The sequence below is a fragment of the Culex quinquefasciatus genome, chromosome 2, assembly GCF_015732765.1.
Source record: "Culex quinquefasciatus strain JHB chromosome 2, VPISU_Cqui_1.0_pri_paternal, whole genome shotgun sequence".
Classification (NCBI taxonomy): Eukaryota; Metazoa; Arthropoda; class Insecta; order Diptera; family Culicidae; genus Culex; species Culex quinquefasciatus.
In genome coordinates this window covers 50,547,442-50,563,587 of record NC_051862.1, presented here as the reverse complement: position 1 = coordinate 50,563,587, position 16,146 = coordinate 50,547,442, and the positions used below count along the sequence as shown (strand labels likewise).

At 34.4% G+C, this 16,146-nt stretch overlaps 1 protein-coding gene across 1 annotated transcript in view; it reads left to right on the top strand.

Annotated features, from left to right (window-relative positions):
- Positions 1-828: 828 nt before the first annotated feature.
- LOC6046487 (opioid-binding protein/cell adhesion molecule) overlaps positions 829-16,146 on the top strand; it is a 206,410-nt gene continuing 191,092 nt past the window's right edge. Inside the window, exon 1 of the mRNA XM_038252908.1 lies at positions 829-1,740. Within this exon, the coding sequence (XP_038108836.1) occupies positions 1,653-1,740 (88 nt within the window). The 5' untranslated portion in view covers positions 829-1,652. The remainder of the gene's footprint in view (positions 1,741-16,146) is intronic.

Here is a 16,146-nt window from a genome sequence, read left to right as displayed (position 1 = left end):
AAAAGTTTTTAAATTTTCATTTTGATACCGTCATTAGGTTGGCATGATTTAGGGGTGAGATTAAATCTTCTTGGCCCAATATTATGAAGGTATCTTCACAGTAAAAAAATGTGTAAATTTGTTAAGTTTAAAATATTCGATTATAAATATGTGAAGGGATTTATTAAATGATCATTATATTGCATTATTATATTTATTTGATTATATAACAACACTAACTTTTTCACTAAAAAACGCATCCTTCCTCCCCTGTAGATTCAGTAAAATGTGATCCATTCTCAGAATCTTCTCTGCGGTGAACACAACGCAGTAGGGCTTTCGGATCACGTTATTATGGTAAATATATCTTACAACTTCCAAATAAACTCGTTTCACTGAATGAAGAAACGATAACTAAGCAAAAAAACAAATCTTCATACTAAGAGAGTACCACGTAGAGAATTTATGTTGTTGGGATCTGCAATTTGCATAAGAAATCTACACCAAAATGTAAAATATTTATTCTGAGAAGATTGAAATGTGGAGAATCGATTTCAATGTTATCTTTGTTCGTTTTGTAATTCACATCCTCATATTCTACTCTTCATCTTAAATTTCAATTCCTCGTGAATGAACTCCTCACTGAACCCAACAAATTGCCGGCTCCTTCATTCACCACCGAGTTCCTTTCCCAAACACAACACAAACTGCGCGCAGCACGGCTTCTCAGTTCAGCTCTACTTCACCCGCTCGTGTCCCGTTCGGTTCATTCACCCGAAGCCGTCGTTATTGTTTGTGCAACACGACCGACCGACCGTTCGCACGACAGAACGCCGCCGCCAGCTGCAGTCAGTCTATCGCGTGAAGGTCGTACGGTACGGACGGGAATCGGGATTCGGTCTTCTCTTTCAGTGCATGTATTGTATTGAATTGTGTTGTTCAGGGATTGTGCTTTTGACAGCATTCTTCTTTGACATACGTCGCGAGTGTTGCCTACCTTGCGGGCGCAACTGCACATCGAGCGCGGGTTGTTGACGGAGTTTTTGAGGACCACCGGATGGGTTGTCCTCGAGGTGAACGGGTCAGTGGTGACAAAGAAGGTGGCAGAAGTTAGTGGCTTGTGGCATTTCTTGGAGAAAATGGATGAAGTTTGAAGCAAGTGAACAAAGTGTTACGCAGTTTCCTCTTAAAGTTCAAGATATTACGCGACCTGCTGCTCAGCGAGGATTGTCAGAGGTCGTAATTGAGTTTTACCTTTCCTGACCGGCAAAGCACGTCGTACCAAGTGTATGATAATTGAATTGTACCGGCTGCTTTCACCGGTCCTCCGCAAATTGGCAAACGGAATTACCCGGATTCGTTGCGGCGTGAATCCCATGAGGAAGAGAGCTTACCGCGGATATTCCAAGTTTGATTAGGAAGTGTCCGAAACAAGATTCACTTTTCTTCCCATTATTCCGTGAGGCTCAAAGTTGCTGAACCCAGAAGAAAAAAAGTTTCCTACCCTTGACCACGTGAAGCAATCGTGCAGTGATCCGTAAAACCTAACCTAGAAATTCATTGATTCCGGTGGTCAGTGCGTCAGTCCCTTCCCGGAAAGAGAAGTGTGTGTTTTGTTCGCACAGTGTGTAGTGTGGAGTTCACCGGAAGTATCGGCACTAAACAGCCTGAAAATGTTGTTGGATACAAATCGTCGGCGTTGTAGTCCGGGCTGGAGCTACTGCTGGAAGCTGCTGCTGGTGACGAGCCTGTTCATACAAGGTAAGCGGAGGGGCTATAGCTAACTAACCAACAACTTGGGCTAGGTGTCGGCGCAGGATGGATACTAGCCTGCGGAGGCGGATTGGATTTGCATATTTATGCAAATTTTCTCACCGGTCGTGTACGGAGTGTTGTGTTGTGGTGCGGTTTTCTGATGAATCGTCAACCGAAGGGAAGCCCGGTGGAGTGGATTGGGTGGACCGTTTCTCCATCCCCAGTCATCCTTGGGATCAGACCGCTCGTTATCGTTTCCAACGGATGAGCAGAGCGGGATGGAACGGTAAAGTTGCTGCTGACAGTCGGTGTCTTTTCGTGTTGTAACCGAAGTGTATTATACAGTGTCTCGAGGGGAGTTTCTTCTTTTCGTTCACTGGAAGGGAACCGTTTTGGGAGTTGGCGATTGGAATACAATTATCGACGGAATTGAAGCAGTTTTGGGATGAACTGGTCTTTGCTGGGTGTGAACTTTCTTGAGTTTCCCAATAATGCCAAAAATGGCATTAAATTTTTGATAAGAAAAACGATTGGATCTGGAGACGATTACTTTTTTAATTTCATTTAAACCCAAGGGTTTCCAGAAGCATCTATTACTTGTCAGTCTATGAACTCAATTATTACTCAGATCTTTGAGTCAAAATGATTTATTACGTTAATTACTTAATTACATTAAATTAAAATGAAAACTATTGATTAAAATTAAATAAATTTGTGCATTTCTTTAAATGGCTCTGAACTAAGCAATGGAACAATGGCTCATCTAGATACTCCGAAATTAAACAATACAATAAAAAGCGCAGAAAATCAAGAGAAGAACTGAAAGTTTTTAGCTTTGTTTGAAATTTCAAATTGAGCTAGTTTTATAATTATGTTGTAAATTTCGATTTTTAGTGCTATTAAAAAAAAGAGCAGAAAATTTTACAAAAATTTTAAGTTTGAACATTAAAAATCTAACAAATGCCTAGTTTTCGACATATTTTGTGCTGAAAATCAGGTCAAATTCACATATTTTCCAAAATTTTAATGATAATCATAAAAAGTCCAGCAAAAAAAAATTGAACTGCTAATTAATTAATCTAATTGCCATTAATAACCAAACTAAATAATGAATTACCATATTAACAGCATAAAATCTGATTAATTGATAATAAATTGCATTGCTGGAATGTCTTGTTAAACCTAGATTTGTCAAAAACCACTACAACTATCTTATCTTTTTTAAACTAAAATGATTTCTTTAGTTGGGAATATATGAGGGAAATGTTGTAAAACATCCAAAGTATTGATCAAATTACGGATGAAATTGAGAGGAATTAAATTTATTTATTTTTAATGTTTTTAATAAAAACGATGAAAAGATTTATTTGAAAAATACAGTTTGCTTAAAATTATTTAGATTTAATTTTTGATATTAAATTAACCCTAACTAAAAGTCTGTATACCAAGAAGAAAATTCCACATGTAGTATGACATTTATTCTTCTTATAACACCTAGAAATTTAAGCATAAATTTTAAGTCTGTTTCAATAACTCCTAAAAATTCTGATTTAAAATCAAAAAACAGTCCTTCTACGAGTACAAACTCGTTTTCAAAAGTATTAAAATAATCTTGATTTGCAACGTATTCGTAACTTGAGTAAACGAACCTTCTAAATTAGAAAAAAAACATGATCAAAATAGCTTCTCGTGGCAGTTTAAGCCCCCTTTACCACGCTATGCTTTTTAACGTTTCTGTCCATATTTAATCCGCCTTTTCAAGTCTTCAATTGTAATCTGCACCTATCAATGTTACTCTGGTGACCAATTAAATCTTCTAAAAAAATCAGGAAAAATGTTATTTTTGCAATTTCTATTTCAAAATACTTACTTATCGTTATCAAATCACAGTGCTAAAAAGTTCATTAAAGCACTCATTCAATAATACTTTTCAGCAATGTATTGGTTTTTTGAGAAAACTAAAAACAGGGACGCCAAGCTAAAGCAGGTAAAATCAATTTTAGATTGAATGCAATAGTTTTAATCACACAAAAGATTACGTTTACCAAATGATTTGCTGCAAAATTTACATTGAATTGAATTTAAAATTTCATTTAGAAAGACATGCAAAAGTATTTCATTATCTCAATTTATTCATTGAAAAAATAATGTTTATTTTTCTGTGTTGAGCCATCACAAATATGTTCTTAGCTTAAAAAAAAACTAGTTTTGTGAAATTTCGATGCACAAGTTCTAACTTTTTCCGCAAAACAGTTTTTCGTCGAATCTTAGATTTTTTAAATCAAATGAGGCCGTTGCAAATATTTTTCCAAGTCTATCCCCCCCCCCTCCCTCCTTTCTTCAAAATCTGACCGAAAAATAAGGGGGCAAGTTAATTCTACTGAAAACAATCTAAAATGCATTTTTCTGCATTTATAATCATATTTAGATTGTTTGGGCTGAATTAAAAATATATTGAAATTTTTATGAAATTTCACCGCAAAAACCTTTTTTCGAAAAAAATAAAATTTCGTTAATACTAAGATATTTTGGAAACTAATGATTGCAAAACAACTGGACAAGTGTATAATGCATTTTAAAACACTTTTTGCGTTCAAATGTAGAAACCATGGCTCGTAAATGTAATGTTTAAACTTTTTTATTTTTTGCACAAACCCCTCCCTAGGTCGTTCAATTTTCCCGGGTTTTGGATTTCCCGGGAAACGGGAAAAATATATTTCAAATCCCGGGAATTCCATGGATCCCGGGATTTTTTTTAAACATTCATTAATTATATGTTTTCTTTAAATTTGTTATGTTTTTCAAGCTTACCATCATAGAATTAGCTAAATACTGTTAATTGGTAATAATCTTTACTTCAATCCGAACAAGAACAGCAGTTTTTAGTTAGTTTAAAAAATATCTGAAAAAAAATGTTTTTTGTTTTTTGTTATGCTTTGGATTTTTAAAATAAAATTCTTATTAATATATTCTTTAATTTTTATATAAAATGACTACAAAAGCTAAACAAAATTTCATTGAAACTGTAAAAAAACAAGAAAGGAAAACAAATAAAATGAAAACATCCAATGTAAATTTTTAGCAAAGTTTAGAAATTCATGTTTTATATACAACATATTTTACAAACTATCTTTGAGTCACTACCGCCAACTGGGGGAAATCGGGACTGCAGTCTGAACAGTTACAGGATATTTGAGAGCAATGAATTTGATTGATTTGATTAAAGAAAATCCCGGGATTTTTGTCCCGGGAATTCCCGGGATGGACGCACTACCCCTCCCCCTCCCCATCGACTTTGGTCAGAGGCGAGGGACATAAACTTAAAAAAAACTTGCAACGGCCTGAATGTAAAACAACTTTGCTGCCCCAGATCGCATAAATGTCCTATATGCATTTTCATCGATTTCAAGTTATTGATGCAGTTTGGTTCAAAATTGTGTGCTCTTTCAAAAGAGCCTATAACATCCAGTACTTTGTTCCAGGAATCAGGAGGAAATCCAGTTTTTTCGCGAAAAATTTAACACGTAGCCTTATGCATGGGACAAACTTCAAATGCGTTTTTCTCAGCTTGCTGTTTTTGCATATGAGACATTTATGCGAACATGGGCAGTTTGCTGATGTACAATAAATTTTACAACACTTTTCTCATTGACATGTAGAAACCGTAGCAAGTAATTTCAATTGTTCATTTTTTACTCCCCTCGACTTTACCCAAAGGGACATAAACTTTGAAAAATATTTGCAACGACCTTTTTAAACTCGAACTTTTCAGAACTCTTTGAACCCTTTAACTTGGTGCAACTCTGCTAGATAAGTACACGACTTGATATGGAAAAAACATACTCAAATCATCTTCGAAATAATTCAAATTGTCATCATATCATAATATTTGCGCAATCAATTTACGCACAACTTCGATTCCTCAGGAAATGCTTCACATTACCGTTATCAATTTCTTTATACTGGAAGTGAAAATTATTATCAGCGCAACAAATGAGTAGGTTTGTTTGTTTATTTATTGATAGCTATGTCAAAGGTCAAATCGATGTGGTGCACACATTTAAATGGAATACTCAGCGTTTGTTTGTTTAAAATCGAGGTCTGGGTCTGAGATTTCCATACATTTTTGCGAATGACACGCTCCATACATTTTTTTGTATGGACAATTGTCCACGAGAGGGGGGGGGGAGGGAGCATTGATATTCCAAAAAAAGTTTCCACATGTTTTATCCATAAACCTCCTACATTTCTACAAATTCTGAAACAAGAGGTGATAATAACAAACCTCACGAAACCAATACATCTTTGAGGAATTCCACACCATTAGCAGGCTTGGCCGAATGGTTAAGCTGTCCGCTTAGTAAGCGGAAGATCATGGGTTCGATTGCCATCTGCTCCAACCTTCCATCGGATGGGGAATTAAAACGCCCGTCCCGGCCTTGTCGTCTCCACACTTTAAGTACAAACAACACACCAAACCAAGCCTGCTCCGGCGGTGGTTGGACTCGCAATCCAAAGGTCGTCAGTTCGAACCCTGGAGTAGAAGATTCCTTGGAGTAAAACTAGGTTTGGGTGTTCTTCACATTCAAGTTTTTGGGACTCCTATGTTCGAGCAGAAACTTGCAATAGAGACCACAAAAAAACGGGGGTCGTGAAAGTGGATGGTTTGTTTTATTTTTTTAAATTTTGACACCATTATTTCAATAACATAAATTCCGTCGTGAAACTACTTACTTTTCCTGTCATTCTTGAACGACGAAATAGCCTACTTTTCTGTACCAAAAATAACAGAATCGAATAGCAACACTTTTCAAAATAAATGCTGAAAAGTTCTACTTTTCAACTTCGACTCGACTTTAACTTTCACTCGATGGGTGTTTTTCGGAATTGCAAAAAATGTTGTATGGAACTCGTTGCAAAACTTGATTTTTTCAGCACTCTTCGTATTCATCCAACTCGGTGAACCTCGTTGGATAAATGTACGACTCGTGCTGAAAAAAAACCTCTTTTTGCAACTTGTTGCATAAACTACTATTTTCGAAAAAGGCATATTTTTTCCCGATATAACTTAAAAATTAATTACATCTGCTCTTTTCTTTATGGTTCGCAGATAGGATAAAGCCGTTTTTGCCAAATTAATTATTCCACCCATGCAAATTATTTGTTCCAGTGAAAATTGATTCAAAAAAATACTCAACATTATCTCAACACCCAAAGGTTTCCGCAAAACCGTAAAAAAACAGGTGGTTATCATTCTCTTTTTCCAGTGAAAATCACTTTTCGTTCGACGAATTTATCCAATTTGGCCGCCGATAATGATCCGGGAAAGAGAAAAATGTTCCATTCCCCCACGTAACATCGGATCAAATTTTCCAGAACCCTGTCCGGGAATTGGGAGGATTTTCCTTTCTCCGGTATAGATAATGATGTAATTTGAGCGAGATAGAGTGTTATTTTCACCGGATTGCGTGCGTGGGAGTGAACCGGGGAAATGATTACTTTGCACACTGAATGGAAACCCATTCAGTGGAATGGCATTAATCTTCCTCGGAGTGAAAAGGTAAATTGGGTTGGAATTTTTGCTACCTTGCCTACGCTGCAAATTGCATCAAATGAATGATATTTCCGAAATAGAATTTCAAAAGGCTTGATTGGCATTTGAGCTTCGATTGAATTGATTGAATTGAGCCCTGATATGTCTAATTATAATCATAATTTTATTCCTCAACTCAAATCTAAGCCCTTTCCAAAAACCTACTCAAATTACCTACGCTTGACAACGGGGAAGCATCGAAACTATCGAATCGAAAAGTTTCCAGCTGAGCTTTCCATGTTTGCCAGCAAGCAACCTCTTCCGGCACTAGTTGTTGTGTGTTTGTCGTTTGCCCCCATCCCGGCCCACCAACTTCAAACCTGCGAGCTTTTTCCCGATAATGAATCAATGTTTATTGCTAACCGAAAATAAATTGGTCCCGCACAAAGTTTTCCAATTAATCCTGGGAGTTTTTTTTTTTTTTTTTTGTGGAATCTCCCGTATTTTGGCTGTTCGTGTTGGGCTCTTTTTATGTTTCTCTGAAACTGTGTCGTGTTTGGCTTATGTTTTTCGAGAGTTTCGGCTTGTTATCGGATTTTATCTGGGGGGAGAGCTGGGGGAGCCGGGGGAGGGATTTTATTTGAAAGCTTTTGGAATAAAATAAATACGACAACCAGCAGAAAGATACACAATTTTTGAGCGGGGGTGTTATTTGTTTTGGTGTTTCAATTTTGCCTGCAGAAATCCTGCGTAAATTGGCCAGAAAGCTGGAAAGTTGGATTTGGAATGGATGAATTGTGATTTAAATTTAAAAAAAAATCAGTAAATATTTTTCAATCTAGGCATTTTAAATTTTGAATCAACAATTTGAAAAATAAATAAAGTATATCTTGTGACCTATTATTTAACAAAAAAATTTGATTTTGAACAACTTTTTGTGAATATTGGTCAGCAGAACATCCCTTGTTCAAAATATTCTAAGAAATGATCTAGGAATTAATGAAAAAATATAAGGTTATTCATCAATCAATTTCCCAGAACAATTTCAGTAATTTTAACAATTGTGTGTAATTCATAATCCATGAAAAAAAAACCATTTTTTGCACAGTGTTTTTGAAAAAAGTTTCCCAGCTATTTAAAGAAAACAAAAGTCAAACCAAAAGTGATGTTCACCATCCCATAAAAACGACCTTTAACAAACTTGCTCATTTGTTCAAAGCTTCTTCCCTTGCTGCGCTGGGGAGGGGGGAAATTGATGCCCGCCATCGTCTGCGTGTCAACGAGGTCACTTTTACCGCCATTTTTCCCGGTCGCTGATGTTTTTGTCATCATTTTCCCCTGTTGGTGTGTTGTTTATCGCGAAAGAAGCCGTCCCGGAGACCCATCACCCGTCGCGTACTGCCTTTTCTTGCTCGGCCACTTTATTATTTTTTGTCCTTAATTTTTTTCACTTCTTTTCTTTTGCCCTCCTCCAAACGCCTAGTCAAAGTTCACTTTTATGTCCATTTCGCCAGTTTTCTTACTGTTGTTGTCTTGTATTGCTCCGCTCTTATCTTCCCGGCCAGCAGCAGTGTCTGCCGTACCGTTTGCTTTAATTAAAATTAATTGAATAAATTAGCTCATAATTTTCAGCTTCTCGACGGGCAGAGTGGCCGCGTTCGGTTCTTGAGCTTGCCTTTTTTTCCCTTGCTTGCTCCAGAAGACATTCGCGCGCTCCTTTGAACAATTAGGAGTTGTTGTGAACAGGACAGTTGTCGCTGTTTTCCCAGGAATTCTTGGCGGGGTCATCATCTCAGCCCGGTACCTAGCGCGGACTGGCCAGGGCCCAGTCTAGTGGTGATTATGGTGATGAGATGATAAGTGGCTGTCTTGGAGTGCTTGGTTGAGTTTTATGGCAGTTTGAGTCCGGTTTTTTAAGTGAGCATTTCTTAAGAGCGAGTCCACAAACAGGGTATACCCCTTTGTTAGAGACGTCGTTGAGAACTCACCAATCCCTGGAATTTTTAGGAAATTTATAGACCCCCTATAAGCTGAAGGTCGAATTGAGTTGATATCTGGAAAGAACCCTTTTTTAAATAAGTTTCAAAATTTGGCAAGTTTGTCACTACAATGCTAAAAACTACATTTCAATTTGACCAGATGCTTCACTCTTAATTTTGTTGATTTTTTTGCCCTTTGAGATGATTTTTGAATATTGAAATTGCATTCTACACAGAAAAAAAAAATTATGGTAATATTTATCAGGAAATGGTGACAGATTTTGTGACAAATATATGATAAATTTTACCCCAGAAAATGATGAATTTTCTTCAGTTTTTGATGAATTTTCATCAGGTTCACATTTTTACACATTTTTTAATAAAGTGGTAATATTCAACCTACCAAATTTTCAACATTCCAAAATTCAACTTTTTTTTCTGTGTACACCAGCCCAGTTGTAAGTACACAGAAAAAAAAGTTGAATTTTGGAATGTTGAAAATTTGGTAGGTTGAATATTACCTCTTTTTTTGGGTAATATTCCATAAAAAAATGTGTAAAAATGTGAACCTGATGAATATTCATCAAAAACTGATGAAAATTCATCATTTTCTGGGGTAAAATTCATCATTTTTTTAGCCACAAAATCTGTCACCATTTCTTGATGAATATTACCATCATTTTTTTTCTGTGTAGTGCGTCCTGTAATAAAATATTTCCCCAGGAATTCCCGAAATATAAGCGGGAGTATACATTTCATTAAGTTTTTGGAACCAATTCATTGAAAATGTCTAAAAGAAATCAAGAAACTCAACACGATGCTGTTCAATTAAATTTATTGTTTAGGTCATGTCTAGAGTTAATATTATAAAAAGGTCCTATAAGCTATTGTGTTTCATAGATACAGTATGAATCAGATTATCAAAAAAAATATATCTGGATTTATTTCTGATAATATTAATTTCTAAAGCATCTGGAAATAGTTCTTGCTTAATGATAATAAACTATTATAATTCAGTTAGGCCGCTGCAAATAATTTTTGAAGTTTTTAAAAAAGTTTAAAAATTGAATTTACGAGCCATGGTTTTAACCTGGGTGCTGAATAGTGGTTCGCAAAACGGCCTCAATTTTGAACTGTCAAAGTGGAACCAATTTACTGTTCGCCAAAAGTAGAGAGTATTGTAGTCGATCATTAAAAATTGTTTTATTTTTTGGAGGAATGAAAAATGTTTGGCTTTTGAGGACATGGAGTTGAAGTCAAGAAATCTTAAGAAAGTTTAAGGCAAGATAGTCATTTTTATAATTATGAATGGAAGACGAGGAATGTTTATGGAGTCGATGCTTACATCCAGAAGTCTTTATTGTTTGATTCCGTTTGAAAACCTTCTGGTTTAGAGAAAATCTTCTCTGTTTGTTGGGTCAGTTTTGCTAAAATAAGCGATGTTTTTTTTTGCTGGACCAGGAAAAGCTGCAGGATTCCCAAATCAGCCAGAACATTTATCTGGACATCTCAGAATAACACTTCGCTGCAGTTCTTTGACGCCCGTAAAAGAGAAAAACTTCGTCTTACCGATCGAAACTTGAAAACACACACATTTTCTCAACAAAAAAGTCAATAACTAGACAAAATAGGACGCATACCACTGCTTATAAAACAACTCATTTAACAGTAAGGAAAAAGTCATGCTTGTGCTTGAACAGAATCCTAATTTGTAGATCCAAACAAAGTGGGATCATTCGAAAATCACTTTACGCATTCTTTCTATTCATCACCCAGGTTTTAACATTTAAATAAAAAAAAGTGTTTTAAAATACATTATACACCTGTCCAGTTGTGTTGCAATCATTAGTTTCCAAAATATCTAAGTATTGACGAAAATTTAATTTTTTGCAAAAAAAAATATTTCGTTGCTGTGCATTAGAATTTTACAAAAATATCAAAATATTCAAAAATACTAATTATGATAATCAATGCAGAAAAATGCATTTTAGATTGTTTTGAGTTGATTTGACTTTTTTTTCATTAAAATTTTGATGTTTTTTGAAAAAAATATTTTTTAAGTCCCCTGATTTTTCGGACAAATTTTGAAGGGGTGGGGAGACGGGGGAGCGACATAAACTTTGAAAAATATTTGCAACAGCCTAAATATTTTTTCACAAAAAAAATATTATTTTTTGCGATGCTGTTCAACGGAATTTTATAAAAAAAATCAAAATATTTTCGATCGATCATGCAAAATATGATTTTTGAACGCAGCAAAATACGTTTCAAATTGTTTTCAGTTGATTAGACTTCTAACTCCATTAAAATTTTGAAGTTTTTTGAAAAAAATGCTTTTGCCCCCTGATTAAACGGACCGATTTTAAAAAGGGGGCGACATAAACTTAGAAAAATATTTGCAACGACCTTAAGCTTTTTACAAAATAATTAGTGTCATTTTATTTTATAAAAAAAAGATAATAACCAGCAACCGAAAAAGCCAAATTCAGATTTTAACGTTTTGTTGACGTTTTTGTTTACCAAGATCAAATCTAAAATATTTTTTCAAAACAACCAATGCGCCATGGATTTCCTATGTGAGCAATTCTCTACGAAATCGGTCTTTTTTCTTCAATTTTAATTTTTGTATTTTTTAATCCGGCTGAAACTTTTTTGGTGCCTTCGGTATGCCCAAAGAAGCCATTTTGCATCATTAGTTTGTCCATATAATTTTCCATACACATTTGGCAGCTGTCCGTACAAAAATGATATGTCGTCGCCATCGTGCTAACTTGTCGTACGTGCATTTTGGGCCAAATTGAGTTAAGAGCGCCACTTTGTGCAGCTCACAATGCCTCACCTTTTGACCTTGACAGATCCCCAAAATTCGATTTCAATCCTGAGATATTCAACAAAAACCGAAAAAACTCCGTGCATTTTTGTCACTTTACATATGAAATAGTTTCAATCTTGTCGTGCTATCTTGTCACTCCATGAAAATTGATGTAAGTGCGACAAAAGGCCAAAGGGATTTCAGGCCAGGAAAGTCAGGATGCGTTTGTCGCACGTACAAGCTAGACTACCGTAAACATTTGTAATTATAACTCGGAACTCCAGCAACCAACTTCAACCAAACTTTGGGACAATGCACAGAATAGTGAGCCAAACAAAACGTGTTTGTTATTGTTTACATTGCGTGCTCTCGTTTTTGAATATTCAAGGTCAAACATTAAAACGCGTTTTTCTCGGAACGTCAAAATGGCGGGTGCGACAAGATAGCACGACGACGTCGATGTGAAAATTCTAAAATCTGTATCTTTTGAAGGAATTTTTTGATCGGTTTGGTGTCTTCGGCAAAGTTGTAGGTATGGATATGGACTACACTGGAAAAAAATTATACACGGTAAAAAAAATTTGGTGATTTTTTTATTTAACTTTTTATCACTAAAACTTGATTTGCAAAAAAACACTATTTTTAATTTTTTTAATTTTTTGATATGTTTTAGAGGACATAAAATGCCAACTTTTCAGAAATTTCCAGGTTGTGCAAAAAATCATTGAGCAAGTTATGAATTTTTGAATCAATACTGATTTTTTCAAAAAATCGAAGTATTGGTCGCAAAAATTTTTCAACTTCATTTTTCGATGTAAAATCAAATTTGCAATCAAAAAGTACTTTTGTGAAATTTTGATAAAGTGCACCGTTTTCATGTTAAATCCATTTTTAGGTGACTTTTTTGAAAATAGTCGCAGTTTTTCATTTTTTAAAATAAGTGCACATGTTTGCCCACTTTTCAAAAAAATATTTTTGAAAAGCTGAGAAAATTCTCTATATTTTGCTTCTTCGGACTTTTTTGATACGACCTTTAGTTGCTGAGATATTGCAAAGCAAAGGTTTAAAAACAAAAAAAAATGATGTTTTCTAAGTCTAACCCAAACAGCCCACCATTTCTCAATGTCGATATCTCAGCAACTAATGGTCCGATTTTCAATGTTAATATATGAAACATTTGTAAATTTTCCGATCTTTCCGAAAACAATATTTTCAAAATTTTCAAATCAAGACTAACATTTCAAAAAGGCGTAATATTGAATGTTTGGCCCTTTTGAAATGTTAGTCTTGATTTGAAAATTTTGAAAATATTGTTTAGAAAAAGAAATTTATTGGTTGTAAAATTGAGATGAATTTGTTGCCTAACCTGGGACAGCACCGTTTAGCAGTTAGTTTTGCCAAAAGACCTTCTCGAACCGCTCAATCCTGGCACTTTTAACCTCACGTCACCACGCACTTTGGCTCTCATCAATCACGACTCCCCCGTGGCTCTACCAACTTCATCTCATCATCGTCACCGTGGCACTGTCATTCACGCTCAATTGGGCCCATTTCCGGGACCTTCAACCTCAAGCGTCAAGATATGCTCGCCGTGTCATGAATATTTTATCGTGAATATGTTCATTCAATTGTTGTTAACTGAATAAAAGTTAAATTCAAACAATATAATTTTGAATAACTTTTTCACCAACTGAAAAAGAATTCAATAAATCTAATTGGTTTATGAAAGATATTTTCAAAAACTTTCCAAATAATTTTCCAAAGTGCCCCAAACGGCTTTCCCCAAGCAGTGACTTTAACTTCTCGCCATCTTTCACGCGGGTGTACCCCATTTGGCATAATGGACATTTGGCATAACGGGTTTTCAAGATGGACGTTTGGCATAATGGACGTTTGGCATAATTGGTCCAAGACATCAGGGACGTTTGGCATAATGGACATTTGGCATAATGGACGTTTGGCATAATTCGTTCAAAAACCATCAAGGACGTTTGGCATAATGGACGTTTGGCATAATTATTACTAGCTTTTTTTATTAAGTATTTGTCATTTTCACGAACGAAAATGTATATTTTTACCTTTTTATATTACTTTAAGAGATTATCATTTTTTCTATAAAAAAATAGGTATCTCTATATTTTTTCCCAATAGTCAATTCTTTCCTTTTGAATAATTCACAATAAATCTTTTCAATGAAATTTTGATATTTTTATTAAATAATTAGTATAAAGAAGAAAATATCTCTTGTTAGCTAAAGATTTTTCCCTTTCAATATAATTAGCAGTAATTTTTAAATGAAATTTTCCTTTTATATGAAATTCATGATGAGAAAAACCACTTCAAATTTTCGACAATTGAGCTTTTATAATGCAATTTTCCCTTCTTTTGATCAAAATTTTACTTGAAGAAGGAAATCTCTAAATAAATTCACATTTTTCCCTTCTTTTTCGAATTTAATCTAAAGAAACCCCAGAACTGGGCAGCACTCATCCGACACGAGACTAGCGGAATGATTCACAGACATAGAGAACACAGTTCTAGATGACCGAGAGAATTATGCCCTCGAGTCCATTTTCAAGAAAAAGTTCATCCTTCAAAACAAAAAGTGTTCTCTACGGGAACTGAACCAGAGACCTTTAATAGACTAACTCAATGACTAAACTGCCTTGGCCACAGCAGCTTGGTGACACAAGAGTAGTCAGATTTCGATGTATGACTCTTGTTGCAGATTTACTGTTTCAATTAATTAATTAAATTAATTGTTTTGCAGGTGTGAGTTGGTACCATTATTCTATCGAGTTTAGCATTGAGCTCTCTATAAATTTTGATGGAATTATACTCTCGATCCTGTATTTTGGGTGAATGGATGTCGATGTTGCTTTTCTTTAAATATTTTGCAATTAAGGTTTTTATTCAATTTTCCCATCATTTTTTATATTTAACTTGAAGAAGGAAATTCTCTTATAGATGTTGTCTTTAAACATTTATATAATTTCTGCACATTTTTTCTCTGTTGGTTAAATTTTTGCAATAAAGTTGTTTATGGAATTTTCCCTTCTTTTATTTATTCAATACTAATCTTAAAGAAGGGACAACTGCCCAAAAAAATAAATGCTGATTTAATGTTATTTTTAAGAGAGGTAGGTGAAAAACATAAAAATTTTGCGATAGTCAAACATTTAAAGAGTGTCAAAATGTGAATCTTTAAATTTACTTTTCCTTCCATAAGTTAAATTTTATATAAATAAATATAAATGTTATAAAAAATTTCATAATCGAAGTTAATTGTCAAATATTAAAAAAGTATTGTTTTTAGAGATTTTCCCTTCTAAAAGTTGAATTTAACATAAAAGAAGGGAAAATTTCATAACTCATTTGTCAAATATTTAAAGAAAGAAAAAATGTACATCCCTTATTAAGGATGAATATTAAAGAAGAAAAAATTGCATAACTGCACATTTTTTGAGAGATTTTACCTTATTTTAGCTTTGAAATAAAAGAAGAGCAAATTGCTTTAAAAAATTTAAGTGCATTTCGTTAAAGAAGAGCAAAATGTACATACATTCTTTAGGTTGAATTTGAAAAAGGAGGGAAAAGGGTAAACAGTATAAAATCTTTATTGCTAAATTTCAAAGACTGGCAAAACTTACATCACATTGTTAGGTTGAACTTAAAATAAAAGAAGGAATAATTGAATACAAAAAATAAGCTGCAAAATATTTCAAAAGAAGACAAATCTCAATATTATATATTTATGAAAAAATGCATTTTATATTTATGAAAAATTGCATTTTCAAGCTTTATTAAGAAAAAAAAAGGAAAAAAAATACATCTATTGGGAGAAAATGACAAAGATACTAGATTTCTTGAAAACAAAAATCATTTTTAAAGTAAAGTTATCTGCTTAGAAAAAAGGAAAAAAATAGCTAGCAAAAATTATGCCAAACGTCCATTAAGCCAAACGTCCATTATGCCAAACGTCCTTGATGGGTTTTGAACGATTTATGCCAAACGTCCATTATGCCAAATGTCCATTATGCCAAACGTCCCTGATGTCTTGGACCAATTATGCCAAACGTCCATTATGC